This window comes from Haliotis rufescens, unplaced genomic scaffold (assembly GCF_023055435.1).
Source record: "Haliotis rufescens isolate VD_foot unplaced genomic scaffold, xgHalRufe1.0.p SCAF_10, whole genome shotgun sequence".
In the NCBI taxonomy this organism is placed as follows: domain Eukaryota; kingdom Metazoa; phylum Mollusca; class Gastropoda; order Lepetellida; family Haliotidae; genus Haliotis; species Haliotis rufescens.
Window position 1 is genome coordinate 40,842,207 of NW_025963780.1, and position 21,397 is coordinate 40,863,603.

Consider the following 21,397-nt stretch of genomic DNA (forward strand, 5'->3'; position numbering starts at 1 on the left):
CAGAAATGCTTGTTAAATACAGAGAAAGAAAAAGACTTATTAAACAAAAAATAAAAGAAAAAGTAAAATAGAGAGCAGAGAAACAAGCTGCTAAGGAAAATCAAGCAATACAAAATAGACTGTCTATCATCCATAAAGTAAACAATTTGTATGGTGGACCAATCAGTTTAGTCTCTTCTTTGGATAGACTTTTAAATGGATTAACAGAATTAAGACAGTTGTCAATTCTGAAAGATTTAATTAAATATGAAAAACTTATAAACTATCAAAAATGTTTCATTAAGCTTTATCAATTTCAGAAAGACAATAAGAAGTTTTCTAGTATAGAGCTACGTACAAATTTAGAAATTATTCTGAAAGCTAGAATTGGACTTTCAGTTAATGTGTCTAATGTAAGTACTAGTACTTGTACTACTGGTCCACCTGTTTTACAGGGAGAAAAAAGAAAACAACCGCCATCAAATGAAACTTCAACTGAAACCTCAACAAAGAAAACAAAATTACAAACTTATTCATACTGTTATTCATTTAAAGAAGGGGATTATGTTTGTGTTGCATACAATGAAGGGTGGTTTGTTGGTGTTGTCCTCAATATTTGTTCTCAAAATAATTCTGAAAAAGCAAATGTCAAATTTATGAGATGGAAAGGAAGCAGTCTTGTTTGGCCACAACCAGAAAATGTTGAAATTGTTGAAAATAAATATGTTTTTTATTCTGGACTTGATATCTGCACTTTGAACGGAAGGTTATACTTCATTAGTCGGGAAAATAACCACCAAAAACTTGATACATTGTATGAAAATTATAGTGATGAATTTTTCACATGATATGTTTCTTGTTTCAGTGACCCAATCCTGACCCAATGTCTTTCGTTGTTGGAGCCCTCCCTGCATTCATACCGGTAACTCAAGGGATGAGTCTACTGTGTGTTCAGTTTAGATATCAGCTAAAATTATCTAAATTGGAAACATGGTATGCTCTTCTCTTACAACAAATAACTGTTGTCGAATAACATTTCCCTCATCCTTTTTACGGACCCAAGCTTGAATATTTATTTGGCAAGATTAATCATATATCCTCCATGCTAGATTTATAAAGATTGATAAAGACAATGCCTCATGTGAACTAATTCCATGATGTGCGAAGCACTCAAGCTCATGTGAGGCACTGCTTTCATCAGCTGACTAACGTCAACAAAAACAACTTATTTTCTGATATAATGTTTTTTGGTTGTGGGGTATATGCCTCAAAACTTAAGGAATTAAGTTCCTTATCAGACATCAAACTTGTGAACTGGTTCCCCATGTCCTGAATGAAATATAAGCAAGGGTTGATTTTAGCTTGTTAACTATTATTTGTATTATTAAGCACTCTTGGACATCACTTTGCACATGTGATTATTTATGTTACAATCATGAATACATTCTATATATGTGTTGGTGTAAACTGTTTAGTCATTGCTCTGCTTTTGTAGCTATATCAATGAATTATATATCTCTAGTGATTCAATACTGAACAACAGCGTTAAAAATGTGAAAACTGTGATGAGAGAGTATGGCGATGAACATATGACAATGAAAATGTGAATAAAACCAATCAAAACTGCATATCTGCATTGTGTTTTTTGTACTTCAAGAAGAGAGAAAATCTCATTACTTGCAGTAAGTAATATCTTGCTGTATCCACACATGGAGCATTGACAGATGTACATGCCTTCCAAATTTCATAGAGATATCTTTGTTTTTAAAAAAGTTATGTTCATTTTTGTGCATGTCATTGAAGGAACTCCGATCATCGCTTGGTGCCACATCTATATTCAGATGAAAAATGATAAAGTCACATTTTTGTGATGATTTTTTTCAATGATAAAGAAGGATTTAATTTTTTTAACTTTATATTTTGTTAATATATATTATTCTTGAATCACATTAAGAATCTTAAAATGATAGTTAATTGTCAATGCATTTCTAAGACCATACAAAGTGTGGTCATTTTGGCTATTTTTGCCCTTATAAATGGCTATTTTGCATTTTTTTAATTGTAATTATTAAATGTTATGATACAATCATGGAGCTGATGATATATGGTTTGGTTGAGATTTTTATTTTCAGATGAATGATATATTAAAAACAGGAAAATGCCTTTTCAATTTGTTTTCCCGGCCCCTTTTAATCCTGAAATATATGCATACTCAATGGCGGCCATTTTGGAAAACAAAATGGCCGCTTTTTACACCCCTTAAAACAGCCATATCTCAAAAAGTTTTTGACATAAATTAAAATGGTAAAGTGTTTTTTATTCATTTTAACATGAACTAAAAGTTGATGTATAAACCTGAATTAAATTATGTATGAACAAAATTAGCCTGACCTCCCTAATGCAAGTGTAGATGTCACCGGTGAAGAAGATTCGTCAGAGAAACCCCCTACTTTTATTGATGCTGAGGATGGAGTGAACGTTTTAGATTGTGATCTGAATGTCAGTATCGACGATTCCCCTCCAGGAAATTCAGGAATGTGAATTTTGTTTTTGCCGCCCGTGTGGGACAACGTTTCCTCAAAGATGGCTTGGCCGAGGCTCCGCCCCTCACGACAGAAATAGTGGGGTTCGCAGGACTATTTACAAGAACTATTGGTCGATGTTGGATAGACGACATGCATGGAGGAATCCAAGGTATCTTTCCAAGAAGACAAGACTGTTGAATCGTGACCATTTGGACGAAACTGTTGTTTGTGTGCGCCGGGAAATTATGCCCAATTGTGTTTTGAACCATGTTCGTGGATTATATCCAAACATTCCTAATCGGGATTATATGGGACATAGGTGGTGGTAGTCCTCAAAACTCTTTCCAAGAACTGTTGGACGATGTGGGACATCGAGGGATCTTTTCAAGACTGTTGACTCGTGACAGTACGAAACTGGTGATGATAATTCGGACTAGTGTGCGCCGTGAAATTATGCCTGATTGTGTTTTGAATCATGCATGTGCTCGTGGATTCAAATACATTGTATATTCTGAATATGGATTTTATGGAACAAACGTGGTGATAAATATGCTAAATAAGTTGAAAGGTAAGACGTCTCCTGAAGTAAACATCGACTATTCATTACCTGCATATTTCTATAAACAAGCACTGTCTACATATTTCAAATTGATCATCTGATTTGTAGAAATCGAATCAAGAATTACTTCATATTGTGTATATGTGTAAACTGTTATATTAACATGTCCACCAAAGATGATAGATTTGTGTATAAATAAACTACATATTGTCGACATAATAAGTTAACTTTTATTTATTTTGTGTAAGTTAATTTGCATAGTCGCTTTTAAATGTGAAAGAAATATAAGCAAACTGTAATGAGGTTTCAGTAGCTAGATCTAGATATATTTTATTTGGAATTCCCGTGTAAAAAGTTGCTGGGTCTGACTCTCAGATTGTTTCATGCGGATGTGACATTTCAATGCAAGTCAAAATAGTTTCCATTCGGCAACTTCACAACATACCTGCACAAAACAGTCGTAAACTGTATGGGTATGTGTTCATTGTGGTACTGAACTTAACGTCTTTGTAATGCCATTTGGTAGTTTCTTGGCAGTTTCGTTGCAAGTAAACAAACACTTCGAGAAGTTGTGCCATGTGCAAGTTCGCCACGTGGTTTACTATAATTAGATTCGCTCGCGCAGTAGATGTCAGCTGACCGAAGGCTAACTCCTCCCACTTCTGTTGTGCAAAGTTGTTTCACAGACGACTGGATTTTTTACAACCAAACATCAGATCGAATGTAATATTTTTTTATATCGTGTGACTTTTGTTACATTGAGTGGTGTAGGGCAAATCTGTCTGCCAGGATTTGGATGTGAATGTTGTCTCGTTCTTTAGTTATTCAAGATTTTGGATCACCGATTACTGGCTGACCGATCATCGCAACGTCTGTCAAACACTAAGATCTCGCAAAATACCGCGCTATTTATAGTCCGGTTGGGACTTTAACTACCATAAAACGCTCATTAGGTCTCCAAACTCGATTCCTTAGATTATGGCAGTCGAGAGTGAACCTCGATTCGTAAGAACACTTGGCATTAACCGAACGTCGATCTCAACACCATCGAATTTCAGTAAGTTGTGGGGTGACACATGCTAGTTGTGCACGCATATGTCATCTGTGCAGACGATTTCGCACCGTTTGGGCATGTACTCTAACACCCGATACCCTTATGAGTGGCGATCATCGACGTCATGTGTTTGTTGGTATCGGGCCAACATTATGCTGATGACAAGATTGAGAAACGTGCAGCGTTTGGCCAACAATATTCTGACGTGTGCACACCTGCAACATGCCTATGGCACGGAAACGTTCAGCACCTTGCAAACGTCGCATGATCAATGCTGTTGCTGCCTTAATGATTAAATGTGTTTAACAAAGTTCCTTTGTTTCCACGAAAACAAGTATGCGTCTGCTCACAACCGAGTCTTCTGAGTGACAATAGTAAATCTCGGATACCACCCCTTCCACGCGCTGACTGAGGTCACGTGGGCATTCTTCATGACTGCCACAATGTTGTGTTTTGGATCTTGATTTCGTTCTCAATCTTCTTGCCACGTAAATCAGATACTTTCATTGCCTTTTTTCTTGTAGTTTCACCTCAACACAAAATATCCCCTACCTTTTTTTATAGGATATATAAACATATTCCGTTTGCCTCAAAAGGCAAAATAGGGATAAACATTACTAGTATATGAATGGATCACTGAAAATCAATTTGGTGTTATTGTTTAACGCCGCACTAAGCAATATAACAGCTATATGACGGCGCTCTGTAAATAATCGAGTGTAGGCCAGATAATCCAGTGATTAATATCATGAGCATCGATCCACGCAATTGGGATCAATGACATGCATCAACCAAATCGGCGAGCCTGACCACCCGATCCCGTTAGTCGCCTCTTACATAGTCGCCTTGTACAGATTGGGTTGCTGAAGACCTATTCTTCCCCAGATCTTTACGGCAAGCATGGGTTGCTGAAGACCTGTTCTACCCCAGATCTTCACGGCAAGCATGGGTTGCTGAAGACCTATTCTCCCCCAGATCTTCACGGCAAGCATGGGTTGCTGAAGACCTGTTCTACCCCGGATATTCACGGGTCCTGAAAATCAGTGATGATGCCAGGTAAACGCGAAAAGGGCAAGCAAGCCCTGCTCCAACGGTAGCCCCCTAACATTTATTTGGTTGGTTTAAACAAGGGATCCTATGAGAAAACCAAGAGGGCATTAAGGGCCCACAAGAATATGGAATGGGGATATGTCGTCACAAACTTTACAAATTATTGAATGTCTGTTCAAATTGTTAAGAGTTTGATTTACTTGATAAACCAATCTCATTAAAATCAGATCTTAGTTCTCGCTACCGCTTTGTTTTGCGGTAGCGTACGGAAGCCTTTTAAGGCCATTTATTTTGTTTTCGATACTATCTTGAAATTTCAAGATACTAAGTTGAAATTTCAAGATATGTATCGAAAAAAGCCGAAAAAACAATGGCCCTAAAAGGCTTCCGTATCAGCGAGAACTAAGATCTGATTTTAATGAGATTGCTTGATAAACCTTCTCAGTGTCAAGGAAACAATACATGCTGATTATTGTAACACCGGGAACCCTGATTAATGCAGCTAGCTGTGCAATAGAGGCAGAATCAACTCCACTCTAGCAATATATATACAGTCACTGCTTTTATTATTCGAATCATTATTTAACAAAAGTTTTTATGTATTATGTCAGTCATAGACGAATGATGTGATTACGGTCACAATCACGGAACTTGCCCTTTTTATCAATCAGTGCACAATTTTCATTATTTTCAAGCTTTTCTATCGGCTTCTTCACTCGTATGATGCCCAACCAGTTAACATGCCATTGAAACACACACAATATGAATCCTACAAAAATAACCGAAATTTTAAATAAACAAGAGTAAAAGTGAGCGTGGCTCACTAATACCCCCCGACCCGCCTAGTGTATCAGTAGTTTCAAATTAAATAATAGATAGGGTTAGGGTTTGAACAATTCATAAAAAAATGGAAAATTAATAAAAACATTTTTTTTCTTTTGACTGCACCCCTCCATTTGATACAGATTATATGTACTAAGTTTGAGATGAATCCACTGAATAGTTTAAGAGAAATCGCGCGGATAAAGTTTTCGGACGGACGTTAGGGTTTGAAAAATTCATTAAAAAAATGGAAAATTAATAAAAACATTTTTTTTCTTTTGACTGCACCCCTCCATATGACACAGATTATATGTACTAAGTTTGAGATGAATCCATTGAATAGTTTAAGAGAAATCGCGCGGACAAAGTTTTCGGACGGACACGCGGACGGACTTCCCCTTGGTATAGCTATATACCCCCGACCTTTTAGGCGGGGATATAGTAAATAATTCTCACTTTAATCGTTCTTGTGACTACATGTACAAAAGGTTGTTAAACCAAACCTGAAATGTCTAAATGCAATAGATTAAAAATCGTAGAGAAATAAATGAGTTTATATTAATATTTGATGGGGAAAATGTTTTTTCCCTAAACGTTTGGTATTTTTACCGCATAATTCGTCTTGGACTGATGTGTGGTGATTAATGCACAAAGGTCAAAACTTTTAGCTCATGGTCATGTGAATCCAATTTCAGATTCTATGAATTTTCATTGCAATATATCTGGCGTAATGATAGTTGTCGAGTCTCCTTCCTGTTCTGCTGAACCGACGAGTTCATCACGTGTAGAGCAGCACCGACGTCCCCGTCGTTGGAGCTTACAGTTACTTGCGGTGCCGTATATTTTGAAGGGTAAAGATGACAGGCTGTCGCGAAAGTCCTCGAGCCTGACTGCCCGACGATCCAATAGTTGTTGGTTGGTTTGTTGTTTTACGCCGCACTCAGCAATATTCCAGCTATATGACGGCGGTCTGTAAATAAACGAGTCAGGACCAGACAATCCAGTAATTAATCTCATGAGCATCGATCAACGCAATTGGGATCGATGACATGCATCAACTAAGTCTGCCAGCCTGACCACCAGACCCCGTTTGTCGCCTTTTACGACAAGCATAGTCACCTTTTACGGCAAGCATGGGTTGCTGAAGACCTATTCTAACCCGGTATCTTCACGGGTCCGACGATCCACTTAGTTGCTGTTTGACCAGCACAGGTTGGTAGGGACCTACTCTAACCCGGAAACCAATAAGTCACATTTGTGCTTTGTTTTGTTTGTTGTTCAAAGCTTCACTCAGCATTATTCCAGCTATATGACGGTGGTCTGTAAATAATCGAGTCTGCATCAGGCAATGCAGTGATTAATATCATGAGCATCTGTCCACACCATTGGGATACGATGACATGCATCTACCAATTCATCGAGCCCGACCACCCGACCCCGTTAGTCGCCTCTTTCGACTAGCATAGTCGCATTTGTGCCCTGTTGCGGCGGGATAATGGTATTTACTTTTACCAAGAAACCCTGGCTATTAACATACACATATGTGTTGAGTTTCTTTATACTTGTTTACTATTTTCATTGGAGGGACTTGTTTACGTCGCTTTCACAATATCCCTAAATCACTGGATCGTCTGGTTCAGACTCAACTATTTACAGACCGCCGTGACATAACCTGAATATTGCCGAGTGTGGCAAACAAACCAACAAAATTTAATGGTAAACCTTGTTTATGAGGGTTGCATTGCCCTCAGTGAAGTTACTGCGAGGACACCTGACATGTATTGCTTTTTAATATAGTGAATGAGTGAATATGGTTTTACGCCGGTTTTAGTAAATTAAATTAATATTCCAGCAGTGTCACGGCGGGGACGCCAGAAATGGGCTTCACACATTGTACCCATGTGGGGAATCTAGCCTGGGTCTTTGGTGTGACGATCGAACGCTTTATCCTCTAGGCTACCACACCGCCCGTTTTTCATTTTAAAGTCAGTGGTTACGTTTCCGCATTCAAATCTGTTACAGTAATATTTTAGCTACATTTCCTTGACAAATGACACGCGCAACTTTGGATAACGAGTTTCCACTATATGGACCTGTCGGGGCTTTAACAGAATATAAAATCAGGCAGTACATCCGAAACTGAATCTGAAAACGATTAAACAGGTAGGACAGAAATATGTACTGGTCAGCTAAAGTGTATTTAAAACGAGGACATGTTTTAATACAATGACAAAGGATCATGTGCATAATTACCGTTGTCGAATACGACACGTGCATGTGGTATTTCAATTAGCTCACCTGAACATGTTGAAAATGATGACTCCCAGGACACAGAGAATAATAGACAAGGAGTACCCGGAAATATACACCATGATGACATCTCTCTCTTCCTGAAAAGGATATAAATAACAATGTAAATAATTATTATTATGTTAATGACGAGTCGCTATATGGCTGAGATAATTGCCGATGCGACGTTACATTTTAACTCACTCACTGTTAATGTCGATAATAAAATGCACTGTGGATCCTTACTACAATATCTAAAGTCTAGACATTACGCCGTAAACGACGTTTGTAGCCCACCTGATAAATCTTCCTGAAATCCTTGGTTTGTGAAGTCGAAGTTATGTGTAATTGAGCCTGACATTTTGTGCCATTAAACATTAATAACAGAAGGTCTGTCCAATGATAAACAAGGGTGAGATCATTCACATATGTTGATTGGTTGGTTGGTTGGTTGGTTAATCCGGGGAAGCATAGGTCTTCAGCAACCCATGCTTGCCGTAAAAGGCGACTACCGGGATCGGGTGGTCAGGCTCGCTGACTTGGTTGATGCATGTCATCGATCTCAATTGCCTGGATCGATGCTCATTATATTAATCACTTGATTGCTTGGTCCAGACTCGACTATTTACAGACCGCTGTCATATAGCTGGAATATTGCTGAGTGTGGCGTTAAACAAGAAACAAGATAATGACAGTGGGCCCCGTCACTCGAAGATTAAAGCATGTGTCAATATATGATGAGGTTATACAGCAAGCACGTTCGTTTCTTTAGTTTTATTTTAACCCGGTGATACAGTTTGGTCCAACTTGAATTTTATGATACAGATTCATAGAACGGTGCCAACTTGTATGTGCATATTTACGGCTGGCTCAGCTACGCCCTTTAGACGTGTCCAGAACATGTTATAGTGGGTTCCATTTCCACTTCATCACTGTATAAATGTTTCTAGGTTCATCGGAACCATACCAGAGCACGTGAACGTCAAAGACCTGGATCACTTACAGCTTTCCTCCCACAAGCTGAAATACCGTTAGCCTTGATATTGCTGGAATATTGCTAAAAGCGGCGTAAAAACCATACTCACTCACTGAAACGCCCTTAAGTCACTTACTATCTTCAATGCCTTGCCTGGCGTTTCCAACATCGCAAGAACGCCAACAAGATAAAACAGGTTTACTGTCCTCACAAATCCATTTCAATACGCTTGTCTAGTTACATGTGGGAGCACGAGTGGCCCAGTCGTCTCAGGCGCTGCGATTCGCTGTGCAGAGTTGCGTCCATTGGGCACGTCAGAAACCTATGATTGCGTGTGCGAATCCCGGTGTCGCTCCGATTATGTTTCTAGGTTTGTCAACACTATACCCGTGCTCGTGGGTTTCAACAAAGTGGTAAATGTCAGAGACCTCAATCACTTTGGGCTTTCCTCCAACATTAGGCTGACACGCCGTGATATAACTGCAGTAATGTTTAAAGCGGCGTTAAACCCAACTCAATCACTCTAGTTACAGGTAATATTTCCTCGCAGACACGATTCTGAGCGATGAAGGGAAAATTATATTTGCGTCATTGTTGATATAAAATAAATGTTGACATAGTAACTCATTTAATCATTTATCACTAACAAAATTATGTTTCACCAGTGTACGCCCATGCCATGTTTGTTTGTTTGTTTAACTCAGCAATCTGTACCAGATAATCCAGTGATTGAGATCATGAGCATCTATCTACGCAACTGGGACACGACGACATGCATCAACAACGTCAGCGAGCCTGACCACCCGATCCCTCTTACGACGAGGGGGCGGTCGGGTAGCCTAGTGGTTAAAGCGTTCGCTCCCCACGCCGAAGACCCGGGTTCGATTCCCGACATGGGTACAATGTGTGAAGCCCATTTCTGGTGTCCCCCGCCGTGATATTGCTGGAATATTGCTAAAAGCGGCGTAAAACCATACTCACTCACTCACTCTTACGACGAGCCTATAGTCGCCTCTAATGCCACACATGGGTTGCTGAAGTCCCATACTCTTCCCAGATCTTCACGGGCCTTACCTTGGAATGATAATGTCACTTAATTTTGAGGGGTTGGTCTTCAAAAGCTTTCAAAAAGGTTTATGTGAGACATGTGGAGGACATTTCCAAATTTGACGCACAAATGACAATCATTAAGTCCAATAGGGTATCCTATTTTGACTTGTACCATACTTGTGTATAAGTCCCTGTGTTTCTAGCGGGTGCACGTGCCTCCGCCGGGGAAAGATTCGCTCATCGTTTCCAGAACGCCCGGCGTCATCACTATTTGATAGTTGCTCACCAAACACATTTTCATGATATCGTCGGAATCATACAATCGACTTTGCTTTCAGCGGCTATTTCTTATGACTATCTTGTTTGTTTGTTTGTTTGTTGTTTAACCCTTCACTCAGCAATATTCCAGCTATAAGACGGCGGTCTGTAAATAATCGAGTCTGGACAAGACAATCCAGTGATTGACATCATGAGCATCGGTCCACGCAATTGGGATACGATGACATGCATCAAACCAAGTCAGCCAGCCTGACCACCCGATCCCGTTAGTCGCCTCTTACGACAAGTTATGACTATCTAAAGCGTTTTGTCGCTTTTATTTATACTGAACAAATCCTCTATAACGTCATATCAATAAGGATACAAAACACCCTTAGTTTCGATGAATTACGAAACAGCGTTTTTCTAATAAAGTTAGTTTAAAACATTTTGTCTAAAATGATTTAACATTATGCCTTAAGACATACAACAAATCTGTTTGTCTTTTCCCAGACGTGGTATGATATGCTCAAGCGTAAGACAATGTGAAAAAGAACGGAAAACAAATATGGTAAAATACCTGCACACACAAGGGAAATGATTCTGTAAAATATTTCCATAACATGACACTTTCATTATATGAAGCGCTTCCAATTTTCCCTGAAGCACTTGTATGAACTTACGACTTGTTTTTTTCTCCAGCCGGAAGGTTTTTAGCGAAAAAAATGTTATTACCTCTTCTAAGGCATTACATGTTCATGTTTGCGACGTTTTCATAATCGAATGTTATAGGGCCGTCGCAACTGAATCTTGAAGAAATATCTTTTTAAATTGACATATTTCCCATAAAGATGCCCCAAACCCGAGTTCTCCTCTCCTTGTTGCACAAACAGTTAGCTGGAGAATGTATTAGTCTTTAAATCTTTTCGTTGTTTGTTTTGCAAGATGATCAGTCACGGATGGCATATACTCTAGCTGTGACAGTCTCGGTTATCAAGACTGCTGTTATATGTCATCGTTCCTTTTCGGATTGCGTTGGCATGCGATATAGCTACTACTCCGACTACTTCATGACCATGTGTTTATGAATCGCTATCATATAGTGATGATACCAGGTGTTCGCGAAAAGGTGAGCGTATCCCGCCGCACCCGTCGCAAACACATGCAATGGCAAGTCAACTGTTCACCTGAAAAACTCGGGAAGCAATGTCGAAGATAGGTTTAACAGATTACTCAAATGAATTGACTCTAGACTGCACGTCCAACGACGGACAAATCGCAGGGAGTGCAACCCCCTCGAAGTCATCGCGATCATAACCATCGAAAATATATGACTGTTTGGACCCGAAGATACTTCGTCGTCACGGGTGACCCAGTCGTTTAAGGCGCCGCGATTCGCTCTGCAGAGTTGCGTCCCTTGGGCATGCCAGAAACCTATGATTGTGGGTTCGAATCCCGGATCGCCCCGATTATGTTTCTAGGTTTGTCAGCACCATACCCGTGCTCGTGGGTTTCACCGGAGTGGTAAACGTCTGAGACCTGCATCACTTCGGGCTTTCCTCCCACGTTAAGCTGACACGCCGTGATATAACTGGAATAATGTTAAAAGCGGCGTTAAACACAGCTCACTCACTCACTCACTCACTCAAGACGTGCGGATCACTCACCTGTAATTTGGAGCATGCTGTGTAATCTGTCCAGGGTTTGTTGGGCACTTTGGGATGACTGTACCACTGGCCATTGTCCATGCATGTTTTACGAGCAAAGGCTGAAAAAGCAAAGGTTACCGTCAGGCAAAAACTCTTTCTTATGAACATTGTGAGAGTGGCGGGTGCTACCGGTAAATCAGGAATTGCTTACTGTTTATAGAGAACACCTTGTGTCTTCACTTATTTTCAGCGATCCTTTCATAAATGTTTTATCACGGTTTTGCCTTTTGTAGCCTGTGGAATCACTTTCGGCAAATAGTCGAGACTGACGTCGACATTTTGATATATATTCACCACATTTGCCAAAATTGTTATGACCAGTTGGCAAAACGATCCTGACACGTTCATTTCCATCATAACTCGATAATACAGCATAAGGTGTAGGGTACCTCAGGCTCGCTGACATGGTTCATGCATGTCATCGATCCCACTTGCGTGGATCGATGCTCATTATATTAATCACTGGATTGTCTGGTCCAGACTAGATTATTTACAGACCGCCGTCATGTAGCTGGAATATTGCTGAATGCGGCGTTAAACAACAAACAAACAAAGTCAGTTACCAAAATTTCAAAGAAATGAAGTGAGTGAATGAATATTGCTAAACGCCGTATCTGCAATCTTGCAGCTATGCTCGACTCACTGGAATATAAAAACCACAAAACCCTTTCCATATTCGCCAAAGCTCACCACAGTGTGAAAGAAAAGCCAACAAACACAGGTCAAGACTAATATGTCACACGTATGCAAAACAACCTAGATATGCCTAGAAAAGGCTCAAACCTTTCTGATATACTCTCGTACATATTGCTGACTGGCGCGTAAAACACAATTTACTGACTCACTTGCCCCGCGCACTCTGTCTTTCCATTTCTGTCTCTGCGGATTTGTTTCTGCATGAGATGATTAATCGACAAGACAGTAAGAGACATGTTCTTTGAGCACATCATAAATATCTCAGCATCTCGCTCTCAGCAGAGTGACAGGTCCAAGATGACACACTACTTACAGTGTTCGGGGCTTTTAATACACGGCGGGCATACCACACGCTTCGTTGGGCGATCGAGTCTATCCCCAAAACACATATGTTTATCCGCTGAAAAAGCAATTATTTGTGTGCGATGCGACAGCTTATTATGAATCATGTGGCAGGGAACTCAAGGTTGAGATGCTCAAACTGAAAGAGATCAAAGTTTTTATGTGTTTTGATCATGATATTGTCGGTTTTAAAAGTAGATACTTTGATCGTTTTTGCATGGAAGTTAAAAGTTCACTGGTATTTAAATTGATTGATGGTAGACTTTATAGATGTTTTAAGGATTTCGAATGTTTTTCACAAAAAGAAGAAATGTTACAGTTTCTTACACACTTCATGGTGAAACAGCCAGGCTACTTTTATGCCCGTGAAAGATGAACGGCAGCTTGAAAGAGACACGTGGTTTTTTGTGCACAGTAAGAAGCTTCATCAATATTACATACATAGTTTTTGTTTTTATTTACAGGTATCATTATTTAATGATGTTGCTGACGGTTATATACTAGCCACATAAAGAAACTGTGCACGGAGAAAATATATTCTGGATTGAAATACAACACAGCAAGAACAAAATGATGCAGACGCTGTAGCAGCTGAAAGATCGGACCATAAGAAAATGTCAACGGGACCTGAACAACATCTGTTACGATGACGTCAGAAGATCAAAATGGAGTAGGGGGTCATACGACAAAGTCACAAAGTCAATAACGGGTATGACCACCCTGTGCGTGAATCACAGCAGTGCATCGGCGACGCATGGAGTCCACCAAATGGGCATGGAAGGCCTGGGGAATGGCCTGCCATATCCTCCTCAAATCCTGTGCCAAGTCACGGACGTTATCTGGAGGATGTGGAAGACGACGCAGACGGCGCTCCATTTCATCCCACACATGCTCTATTGGGGAGAGATCTGGAGAAACTGCAGGCCATGGCAGTAACATGACATTGTTATGGTGAAGGAAATCCATTTCGACCCTAGCCGTGTGAGGACGAGCGTTGTCCTGTTGAAATGTCAATCCCGGGCCATGACGTTGCAGGAAAGGAATGACCACAGGCCTCAGAATCTGATCTCTGTAGCCAACACCGGTGAGATTGCCCTGAACAACCACCAAAGGGGTTCGGTGCCGTGCTGTTATCCCACCCCAAATCATCAGAGAGCCACCTCCAAAACGATTCCTCTCCACAATACAGTTGCGTGCATAACGTTCTCCCAAACGCCGGTAGACACGTTGGCGCCCGTCACTGTGGGAAATGTTGAACCTCGATTCATCTGTAAAGACAACATTTCTCCACCATATTCGAGGTTGGCGAACATGATTTCGACACCATCTTAGACGGTTGACTCGATGACGGTGTGTCAGGATGGGACGTATGGCAGGGCGTCGTGGTCGAATCCCGTACTGACGTAAACGATTCCTGACAGTGTTGGGATGGATACGGCGCAGTCCAGGAATTGTCTGGGACGTCGTTACTGCCGTTTGGAACCTGTGTCGGAGATGTGTAACTCGAATCCATCTGTCCTGTCTTGGCGTCGTTACTCGGGGACGTCCTGAACGTGGGTGGTCGGCAACGTCATTTGTGTTCTGATAACGCCTCACAAATGCCGATATCGTGTTACGATGGCATTGGAAATGTGTTGCCACCTGTTGTTGCCGCATTCCCGCTCGGATCATTCCAATGGCTTCATGACGCTGTGCAGCTGTCAATCTTGGCATGATTTGCTTGTGATGTGCTTGTGTTTGCGCCTGAGAAGTTTTGAATGACCACAGATCATGCTTTCCAAAGTGACAGCGAATTTTGAGTTGCACATGCTGTGTACAGCTGCACAGGATGCACGTGCAGTAACACATTGCACGTCCATAGGCCCCCATCAATGACGTCATATCGCATGGCACGTGCATGAGCGTTTGAATGTCTCCAATAATTGCTGTGTTCAAACCTATATTTCATATCTGGACGGTGTGCCCTTATATCTATATTTTCTCCGTGCACAGTTTCTTAATGTGGCTAGTATATTTGAGACTAAGTTGAACTTGGCATGGACAAACAGGCTAACTCTAATGATATTTTGACTTAAAACAATAAACACAAACAGAGACGCATACACCGCACACGCATACCGTCACACACGCCGAAACCAACGCCTAATCAGAGACGCATACACCGGACGCCTGAAGATCCGGGTTAGAATAGGCCTCCAGCAACCCATGCTTGCCGTATAAGTCGACTATGCTTGTCGTAAGAGGCGACTAACGGGATCGGGTGGTCAGGCTCGCTGACTTGGTTGATGCATGTCAACGATCTCAATTGCATGGATCTATGCTCATGTTGTCAATCACTGGATTGTCTGGTCCAGGCTCGATTATTTACAGACCGCCGTCATATAGAGTCGATTGTAGCTGGAATATTGCTGAATACGGCGTTCAACAACAAATAAGCAAACAAACAAAGCATACACCGCACGCGAATATCGTCACACACACCGACACCGAGAGACGCACAATCCGCTACACAGAACGACTTACTCTGTATCTACTAATGGGCGGTGGGGTGGCCCAGTGGTTAAAGCGTTTGCTCGTCACGCCGAAGACCCGGGTTCGATTCCCCTCATGGTCAAAATGTGTGAAGCCCATTTCTTGAGTACCCAGCCGTGATATTGCTGGAATATTGCTAAAGTGGCGTAAAACCATACTCACTCACTCACTGTACCTACAAGGAGTATTATTGTATTACGACATATTCCAGCCCACATCGGACTCGTTGTTCAAAGGCGGCATATTAAACAACCACGATAAGTAATTCTATACCTAAATTTAAATGTCTCACAAGTACAGGACAATAGGATGACTAATATATGGTTTAGTTATTCAGTAGTTTTAAATCATAAAACCCATCCGGCAGCGCGTTTGCTATTCAGCTTTATGTATAGAAAATATGTAAATAAAAACTAAAATCTAAAAAGAAATATGATTTGTAAAATATAATCTTTTATTTTACTCAATTCCACACCATTCCATTGTATCATGCACCAAGGAACTTATGTGTACGTACATGATTAATATGAAACCTATGAACATTGGTGAAAGCCATCATGTTTCTCAGGCGACAGCTGACAATTATCTCAGCCCAGCTATCCTCTGTGATTCTCATCACATAATTTGTGTGACATCTAGTCGGAGAAACGAGTAATTACATCTAGATCTCGCCGTGACGCCTGTATTATGTTGTGCCATTGGTAAAGACATACAGAGACCACGAGTGAACGTCTCAAAGCAGTTACAGAAATTTTTTTATTCCGTCGCTTACAAATACGTCTGCTAACAACACATTTCCCATTTGCTCACAAAAGATACAACCTTGAAGAGCTGGGTTGGAATTAGTCTTCAGCAAGATTTGCTTGTCGTCAGAGGCGACTAAAGCGATCGTCAGGCTCGTTCTCAGACAACTTGACACAATTGTCAGAGACAAGTGTTTTCAAAAAAGCGATACTAAAATTAGGGTACACAAGTAGCACCAGTACACTAAGACATCACGAGTGAGTCGTTTTGCACAACCATTCAGTCACATGACAGCATGTGAGAGTATTTTTTTGTTTGTTGTTTAACGTCGCACTCAGCAATATTCCAGCTATATGGCGGCGTTCTGTAAATACTCCCCTTAGTCGCCTCTCTCGATAAGCATAGTTGCCTTTGACGGCAAACATGGGTTGCTGAAGACCTATTCTACCCCGGATCTTCACGGGTCAGTAAACAAACAAATAAGTGTCTCATCATGAATAAGTCCCGTGAAGATTCCGGGGTAGAATAGGTCTTCAGTAACCCATGCTTGCCGTAAAAGGTAACTATGCTCGTCGTAAAAGGCGACTAACGGGATCGGGTGGTCAGGCTCGCAGACTTGGTTGATGCACGGTCATCGATCCCAATTGCGTGGATCGATGCTCATGATTTCAATCACTGGATTGTCTGGTCCAGACTCGATTATATACAGACCGCCGTCATATAGCTGGAATATTGCTGAGTGCGGCGTTAAACAACCAACCAACAAATCTTCATGAGTGACTCGTTTCGAACATCCTTACATCCAACGCCGCTTTTAGCCATAGTCCAGCAATATGGTTGGGACACCAGAAATGGGCTTCACACATTGTACCCATGCCGGGAATCGAACCCGGATTTTCGGCGTGGCGAGCAAACGCTTTAACCACTGGCCTACCCGACCGCCCCGAAATAGTTATGATGCTGAAACACCAATTGAATAATGAACCAGAAATCCGTTGCGGCAGGTTGGTTGGTTGGTTAGTTGGTTTGTTGTTTAACGCCGCACTCAGCAATATTCCAGCTATATGATGGCGGTCTGTAAATAATCGAGTCTGGGCCAGACAATCCAGTGATTAATATCATGAGCATCGATCAACGCAATTGGGATCGATGACATGTGTAAACAAAGTCAGCGAGCCTGACCACCCGATCCCGTTAGTCGCCTTTCACGACAAGCATAGTCACCTTTTACGGCAAGCATGGGTTGCTGAAGACCTATTCTACCCCGGAATCTTCACGGGTCGGCAAATTTAGGATTCGAACCAGCATATATAGTGTGCAAGCGCTGATAAACGACCAAAGGTACCGTAATTGCTATTTGGGAGTACTGCTATGCGGCGTTAGGCATGAAACAAACACTACTTACATTTTTATACACATTGTGCTACCGGTAGACATGCCTGGATCCGCTATGACTAAACAACCAATCTGGAGATAGATACAAAAACAGCTCTAGCCAGCTCAAGATCAAGAATCAGCATCAGTCGAGAAGGGTTTTGTGTAATACAGGATTCCATAGACTAAATGTTTGTCTACGCTATTAATATGTATACTCGTAACAATCTCATAACATTTAAAGTTATACACTTATTGGGGAAATACGTGGGTTGGCAAACAGTAAAACCTAAAAACGACTTAGTTAATTAAGAAGGATGTCGAAAGCTCGGTGGTCTTTTTCAGTTTCATAATATCGACTGTCAGGGAAGTATATTTGATGGGTAGCTCAGCTGCTATTAGATTACACTTGAAACGAAGAGAATTGCAACCCACTCATAGTCATCGTGGTTGTCTTTTTGTTTTGTTTTACGCCGCACTCATCAATATTCCAGCTGTGTGACGGCGGCCTGTCACTAATCGAGTCTGGACCAGACAATCCAGTGATTGATATTATGTCTAACGATCCACACCCTCCGAGTAAGATGATACACTATCAACTAAAGTCAGTGAGCCTGACCACCCGATCCATTACGTCATCTCTGATGACCAGCATAGGTTGCTGAGGACCTATTCTAACCCGGAATCCACATGGGTGTAAGTCATCGTGACCACGAAAAAGGTTTGAGACAAGCAATGTCGAAGATAGGTTTAACAGATTACTCAAATGAATTGACTCCAGAATGCACGTCCAACGACGGACAAATCGCAGGGATCGGAGTGCAACCCACTCAAAGTCATCGCGATTATAACCATCGTAAATATATGACTGTTTGGACCTGAAGATAATTCGTCGTCACAGGGCCGGGGTGGGCAAGCGGGCAAAAGCGCCAGGCTGACGGTGAGATTGTATCCCGCTAGTGACTGGATTTTTATTCAGCCTTTGAACCAACAATGTTGACAGATTTCCAGTGTTGTCACTACCCCTTGTGTATAGTCCGTTCACCTTGAGCAGTCATCCGATGGTAGATGACCAGATGGTGCAAATACGAATACGTTCATACACCCGAAACACAAATGATGTTATGGGCTTAGTGACTTAGCACAAACGTGCCTCTGTTCACCCAGCAGGGAATGGATACCCAGCATGTGAGGTGGATGTAAAAACCTTCGAACGCCCGTAAGCAATAATGATAAAGAGCCAAAAATACTTATGCTGTAGCCGTCCTTTTGTATTCTTTTGGTGTGAATGATTGGACGAAACAAGAAATTTACTGAATTGAACCCTCACACGAAGAATAATGTCAGACAGTAGATCCCACCACCCTCGAATTGTATTGTGCACTTTTCCACACATGTATCTGTCTGATGATCCTCATGTCAAGCGTGTCAAGACTCATGGTGGAAAAAGAAATTCCACAGTTTTCTTAAACAAGCCAAGGATGTGGAACATAATCTCAATGTCAATGTTGTTTTTGCTGATGGTTCTGAAGTGCCATTTTAAATCAGCCCAAAATGGGCTGTCAACCCAGTTTTACAAGGAGAGGCTATCTGAACGACCACTGCATCTATATAGTTTACGTGCAGTTTATTGAGAAGATACTTCGCTTGAATAAAGTCGCTGGACTGAACATTCACAAAGAAAGCGTCCTCAGAACCAGTCACTTCCCACTCAAAACCGTCAATATTTGTTTGTAGATTATGCAATTCATTTAATGAAACTGTCAAATACATTGTCAGTGGATGCCCAGCTTTGGCACAAACACAGTACCTGAAGTGACATGATGGAGTGGCTCGATCATTTTATTACCATCTTCGGCATGCTTGAGGTTTTGACACAGAAATCCATCTATGGTACGACCCAGAATAGGTAGGGGGCTTCATGGAATAAGCCTCAGACCTGTCCCTTTTGACACTAATGTGATTAACAAGATTCAGGAAAAACATTCCCTCGGCAGGAAATGTCAGTTGGCTCAGTGTTTTCCTTTCTGGTATCTTTGATACGACCATTTGAACGCCTAACGTTCTGAATGTGACTCCAATTTGCATGATTATCTCTTAAAACAGGGGCACGAGTACAACAGTAAAATAATTCAGGATCTAAAACGGGAATTAAGATGAGCTGATATCGGGTCGCGTGTTTTTATTTGTTCAATAACTAAAATTCCACTGCCACTCTTTTACGTAAACTGACAGCAAAAAGAACTTTACCATAATCACTCAAGTTTGAGAACAACAAAAGATAGATGCATGAAGCAAACTGTATTGAAAAGATCAAAATCTCAGTCATGCAGCATCCGATATCGGCACGACAGTTGCCTAAATTGAAGTCGGGTAGCTAAAACAAGCTTTCAACGTAATGGAAAAGGGCACACCATCTAAAGTCAATGACATGTCACATTAGATTGCTGCCAACGACATCCGGGCCCATCTCAATCTCTGACGACGATGGTGCGCTGTCAATAACTGTAAGGTCTTTAAGCCTTAATTCCTTGAGCTCAGAGTCGCCTGACCATATGCCCAAAGGCATCGTCGCTGATGACGTCACTGTCAGGAAAAAGAGATGCAAAGTACGCAAGTACCAGACTTCATTGGGAGTAGTTACCATGGGTCTATTCTTAGCATATGAGACCGCCTCCGTGGTCTTGTGGTAGAGCGTCCGCCCGGAGAGCGGAAGGTCCAGGGTTCGATCCCGGGCCGCGTCATACAAAAAGACGTTAAAAGATTGTACTTGTTGTTACCCTGTCTGGCGTTCGGCATTAAGGGGCTAAAACAAGGACTGGTCGGCTCGGAGTCAGTATACTGTGTCTGAGTGGGGTAATCATGTTAAACTGCGGCATGGTATCTCAGTGAGCTAGCACTATAAATCGGCATCAGTCCGGACTAGTACAAGCAGCCACACACACACATACACGTGCATGCACGTCGCTATATAAGTGCAATAATCTTGGACGCGACGTTAAACCCAATTTCACCTCACCTCACCTTAGCATATGTGCCCGGTATGTGCGTGACGTTGCATCAGGTTAGTTACAGCAACACAAGAGAAACTCCCATCTGTATCATATCCATGGCACACTGCGTTGTTCGGATGTCAGTCGTGGCATTTCGGTGATGTTTTTTAATCAGTGCGAGCGTCTGACATGCAGTTGGTATCATTTATATACCCTTATTTGCACGTGTAGTTTCGGCTGCCCAAGCGGCACATGTTTTTCACTTTTTCGGAGTTTCTACAAGACATCGTGCCGTGGGCGTGCATAACTTTCTGCAAAGACCATTGCTGTTTTTGGACAAAATGTCTTGCATTGATTTAGTTTGAACTTGTGTTCATATTTTTGTACAATTTATGGTAAAGTTTCTTGTGGCCGTCGGTTTAGATTTGACACATCTTATTTAGGA

At 41.4% G+C, this 21,397-nt stretch overlaps 1 protein-coding gene across 1 annotated transcript in view; it reads right to left on the reverse strand.

Moving 5' to 3' along the window:
• LOC124146713 (calcitonin receptor-like) overlaps positions 1-21,397 on the reverse strand; it is a 119,261-nt gene that overhangs the window by 51,513 nt on the left and 46,351 nt on the right. The window contains exons 4-5 of the mRNA XM_048386083.1: positions 12,230-12,330; positions 8,288-8,379 (exon numbers count right to left, since the gene is read on the reverse strand). Of these exons, the coding sequence (XP_048242040.1) occupies positions 8,288-8,379; positions 12,230-12,330 (193 nt within the window). The remainder of the gene's footprint in view (positions 1-8,287; positions 8,380-12,229; positions 12,331-21,397) is intronic.